Source organism: Penaeus chinensis, chromosome 9, assembly GCF_019202785.1.
Source record: "Penaeus chinensis breed Huanghai No. 1 chromosome 9, ASM1920278v2, whole genome shotgun sequence".
Taxonomy (NCBI): domain Eukaryota; kingdom Metazoa; phylum Arthropoda; class Malacostraca; order Decapoda; family Penaeidae; genus Penaeus; species Penaeus chinensis.
The window spans coordinates 425,256-430,255 of record NC_061827.1 but is presented as its reverse complement, the minus strand read 5'-3'; the positions used below and the strand labels follow the sequence as shown (position 1 = coordinate 430,255).

Genomic DNA, 5,000 nt, shown 5'->3' with positions numbered 1-5,000 from the left:
CCCTGTCCAGGCCACTGTTGTTCAGAACTCCCTGGTGGGAACTGTACACACTGTGCAGTCTCCCCTGACACCCCAGGCTCCTCACACCCCACAGGCTGCCCACACTTCACAACCCTCCATCTCTCAGGCTGCACACCCACAGCATCTCACACAGGTCTACACAACCCCTACCCACCAGCCAGCTGCAGGAGGAGTGCCTGCCCAAACTTCCTCGGCCACACAAATCTCAGTTCCAGCCCACGTTTCGGCAGCAAGCTCAGAGACCATTCAAGTGAATGAGGTCACCATCCCACAGCCACTCATCCCCATCGAGAAGTTTATCCAAGCTGTCAAGCTGGAGATTGACACTAACAAGGAGGGGCTGGAGACACAGCAGGAGGATGGTTCAGTTGGGATTCCTGACCTTCTGGACAGCCTGGTGGACATGAGGCAGATCTATGACAGCAAAACAGAGCCGGAGGAAATGGGCACATCCCACAACTCGGTAAATAATGTGTCAAAGGATTGGTGCTAGTTGCACAGTGTAACACTTTACTTTCCTCTTTCCATCCATTGTTTGCAAGTAATGACCGAAATTGCTTTAGAAGGCAGAGGGGGGCCTCTTTCTAATCCCAGGGAAGAGATGTATTGCATACAAGTTTATAGGGGAGCATGCAGGGCATGTAACTCGCAGTTTGGAGGAAGGAGAAATTTGATATTAATATTGGTAGTGGATATTTCAATACTAGCAGATATTTATAATTTATTTTTCCTTCTATTTCTTGAAAGAGTTATGAAGAAATTTAATTGACATATGATTTTATTGCAGGTTATGGATTGTTCTTTTTCATAGACATTTGCAAATGTCATGATCAGGAAGTTTAGATTTAGGGAATCCTCTGACCTGGAATCAGAAGAGATGTATAACCTCTGAATATTTTTTATTTGAAGTAAAAGTGTTTAAGGTGTCCCCCTTGCATGCAGCTAATCCCTTATCATTTAAGTTCTCACAAAAATCTGACTTAACATGGTGTTCAGAAGCTTTAACCCTTCTGCACCTGGCAAAAGTTACATAGCATACTGCCTAGCAAGACATTTTTCAAAAAAAATAAAGTGATGCATATCCCAGTGTTGCCACACAGCCTATAATATCCATGTCATTATTCAATATAGGATTGAAAATATGATATGAAATCACCTGCCGCAGAGGGTTTAATTTTCTACTTCACATCAGAGTATTTCCTCTTTACCTTACGCATAGTTACTATTGCTAGACACACCCTATGTTCATGCTTCACTTTGATTTAATGACCATTTAATTAAATATTTAGTTCCACATAATTTTTTTTTTTTTTTTTTTTTTCTCCCCTTTTTTCAGTTTTGTAATATATATGGATTGCAGATGAGAGGTGTGTGTGATTAAGTAGATGTTACCCACTATGCAGACATTCCCAGCTTCCCTCCCATCATGAGCAAGTGCATTCCTTCTCTCTCTCTCTCTCTCTCTCTCTCTCTCTCTCTCTCTCTCTCTCTCTCTCTCTCTCTCTCTCTCTCTCTCTCTCTCTCTCTCTCTCTCTCTCTCTTACTCTCTCTCACTCTCTCTCTGTGTCTCTCTCTCTGCGTCTCCCTCTTTCTCTCTCTGCGTCTCTCTCTTTCTTTCTCTCTCTCTCTCTCTCTCTCTCTCTCTCTCTCTCTCTCTCTCTCTCTCTCTTTCTTTCTCTCTCTCTCTCTCTCTCTCTCTTTCTTTCTCTCTCTCTCTCTCTCTCTCTCTCTCTCTCTCTCTCTCTCTCTCTCTCTCTCTCTCTCTCTCTCTCTCTCTCTCTCTCTCTCTCTCTGCGTCTCTCTCTTTCTCTCTCTCTCTGCGTGTCTCTCTCTCTCTCTCTCTGCGTGTCTCTCTCTCTCTCTCTCTGCGTCTCTCTCTCTCTCTCTCTCTCTCTCTCTCTCTCTCTCTCTCTCTCTCTCTCTCTCTCTCTCTCTCTCTCTCTCTCTCTCTCTCTCTCTGCGTCTCTCTCTCTCTCTCTCTCTCTCTCTCTCTCTCTCTCTCTCTCTCTCTCTCTCTCTCTCTCTCTCTCTCTCTCTCTGCCTCTCTCTCTCTCTCTCTCTCTGCCTCTCTCTCTCTCTCTGCCTCTCTCTCTCTCTCTGCCTCTCTCTCTCTCTCTGCCTCTCTCTCTCTCTCTGCCTCTCTCTCTCTCTCTGCCTCTCTCTCTCTCTCTCTGCCTCTCTCTCTCTCTCTCTCTCTCTCTCTCTCTCTCTCTCTCTCTCTCTCTCTCTCTCTCTCTCTCTCTCTCTCTCTCTCTCTCTCTCTCTTCTCTCTCTCTCTCTCTCTCTCTCTCTCTCTCTCTCTCTCTCTCTCTCTCTCTCTCTCTCTCTCTCTCTCTCTCTCTCTCTCTCTCTCTCTCTCTCTCTCTCTCTCTCTCTCTCTCTCTCTCTCTCTCTCTCTCTCTCTCTCTCTCTCTCTCTCTCTCTCTCTCTCTCTCTGCCTCTCTCTCTCTCTCTCTCTCTCTGCTCTCTCTCTCTCTCTCTCTCTCTCTCTCTCTCTCTCTCTCTCTCTCTCTCTCTCTCTCTCTCTCTCTCTCTCTCTCTCTCTCTCTCTCTCTCTCTCTCTCTCTCTGCCTCTCTCTCTCTCTGCCTCTCTCTCTCTCTCTCTCTCTCTCTCTCTCTCTCTCTCTCTCTCTCTCTCTCTCTCTCTCTCTCTCTCTCTCTCTCTCTCTCTCTCTCTCTCAAAAACATAATGGTTACATGCTGTGCTATTATTGTTACTATGATTATTTTTGGACTCTAACCCAAAGGATTGCTGTGCACACATTGTTTAAACATCATCCTCTTTTTTTCTTTCTTTCTTTGTTTATTTACTTATTACTTTCTTTCTCTCTTTTGACATCCTTTCTTTACAAAAATATACGTTGAGTCTGCTATTCCTTGCAGGAAGCCAGTGAGAACCTGTATGACTTTACTGAAGAATATCCTGAGACATCCGCTTCTTCGCGATCAGACGCTCAGTTGCCGAGGGTCAGTTGCTTGCTCCGTAGTAAAGACGGGGGTCACACGACAGCAGCATCGCTTATTGTTTTTTCCATGCAAAATTTCTCTTCTTGATGTCTTGAGTAACCCAAAGTGGAAGTGATCCCCCAACCCTAAATTTTTTGTAAATGATAATAATGATAAATTCATTATTCATTAGATGTCAATAGGTTCTCATTCATGTAGTGGAGTCAGAGCTCTCGAAAATGCCAGGCTATTATGGAAGTATGCCAAAATAATGACACAGACACCAAAACTACAATCCTTTTTCTTTGCCATCATGAATATGGAGCTAATAGCTGCAACATATACCTTCATTAAATTAACTAAGGTTAAGGTGCTAAATAACACAAACTTACATACCTTGTTAAACCTTTCCCTGTTTTTACATTTGTTATAGTTGTGGAAGAAATGTTTTACTTTTCTTTATGGTTTAGGCTTCCAGGATTTATATTTCTCTTTATCTATTTTGTCCTCATATAATTTTTTTTCCATATTGAAACTAGTCCTGGTTATGCAATACATATTTTGTTATAGTACTAGTTGATTATATCTTGAGTGCTCCAGCTTAAAAATTAGCACTATAATTTGACGTTTTGCCATTGAAATTTGTTGAACATGACAAAATCATTCTAGTGTGCATGTAAAAACGAGTGGAGTGTCATATTTAGGTGTGTGATTTATTGCAATTATTCTTGTATATTCTATAAATTGCTTAATGCAAATTTAGCTGTTGTTTGGTTAGTTTCAGACAATATTTTCCCCTCTCCCTTTCATTTTGCAAATCCAGACAGGCCAGAGGTAGGGTTTGGGACTTATGCTAGATTCCTATCTCTAATCAGTTTGTGAAGCCTTGTTAGCTTAAAAGACAAAATGAGAGTCTATTTCCGCTGAAGTGCTTATTGCTGGCTTTTCTACCAAATGGTGTTCAGCCTCATTGATTCAGCTTAGTCAGGGTGGCATTGAGCCCATGCTCTTGCATTGACAATACATATGCAGTACATCAGTGTACTTGAAAATACTTCACCAAAAATATTTCATATCTTTAATTAGATAATACATTTTGAGATTGGGCTGGTATCTTTCTGTCTTTATACTAATAAATGTGTATACTTAAAGAAATATGTCAGTGATAAGGGCCCAGTCACAGAGGCTTATGTAACATTAAGTTTTCTTTATATGATCATTGATCACCAGGGTTTGAAAAGTAGAGAAATAAACTTTGTTTAAAAAGTGACAAGCATTTTTTTTTTTTTTTTTTTTTTTTTTTTTAATTAATTATAGTGATTATTCCAGACACAGTTGGATCATTTCATTTGTAGTGTTGTTGTTGTTGTTTTTTCAGACGTTTCATTTTATATATTAGTAGCTTTTTCCCCCTTTACTATAATTTGAAATCAGGCAATAGCTTATCTAATATACATTTTTGTTAGTTCAGGAGGATTAGATCATTTTTTCTTAGAAAAAAATGTATATTACTTTCACATGCAGCGTCTTTCACTTTTTCCAAATTCAGATCTTTGTTATTTTGAAGGATTGCAGCCAAAACCATATTTTTATTTTACTAGATTTATTACACAGTTGTTCAGTTAAAGAAGAAAACCACAATTACATGTTTTGTTCTTGTGTCTATGTGTATTTTGGTTTCTCAAGTAATTTCCAAATGGCATTTTAGAGAAGCAATGCTGTAGAGAGTTGCACTTACCAAGGCTTTTATTGTAGCTTGCTTCTCTTTTGGAGAAAATGTCCCCTTCACAGTTTGATGCTCTTTATGATTTTTTTTTCTGGAGCAAGTCAATATTTGTTGAAGCTCAATACTTGTGCTCAAGAATATGATTTATGTTAATTTTTTTAAGGTGTTACTCACAGGTCTTAATTTCCCAGCAGAATCAGCCAGCTGCCTCAGCACAGCCAAAGGAGGAGAAGAACAATGTAGGCAAGTACAAGTGCCACTACTGTAACCGTGTGTGCCAGAAGAAGGAGAGCCTGACGCGCCACAT

The 5,000-nt window shown here is 40.5% G+C and overlaps 1 protein-coding gene across 8 annotated transcripts in view; it reads left to right on the top strand.

Annotated features, from left to right (window-relative positions):
• LOC125029137 (protein glass-like) overlaps positions 1–5,000 on the top strand; it is a 16,327-nt gene that overhangs the window by 9,716 nt on the left and 1,611 nt on the right. For 5 of the 8 annotated variants that reach the window (XM_047618954.1, XM_047618951.1, XM_047618956.1 and 2 more), the window contains 3 exons: positions 1–484; positions 2,905–2,988; positions 4,885–5,000. The exon at positions 1–484 is cut by the window's left edge and continues 659 nt beyond it; the exon at positions 4,885–5,000 is cut by the window's right edge and continues 1,611 nt beyond it. In XM_047618954.1, the coding sequence (XP_047474910.1) occupies positions 1–484; positions 2,905–2,988; positions 4,885–5,000 (684 nt within the window). The remainder of the gene's footprint in view (positions 485–2,904; positions 2,989–4,884) is intronic. The other 3 variants (XM_047618953.1, XM_047618959.1, XM_047618958.1) reach the window with 3 other exon arrangements.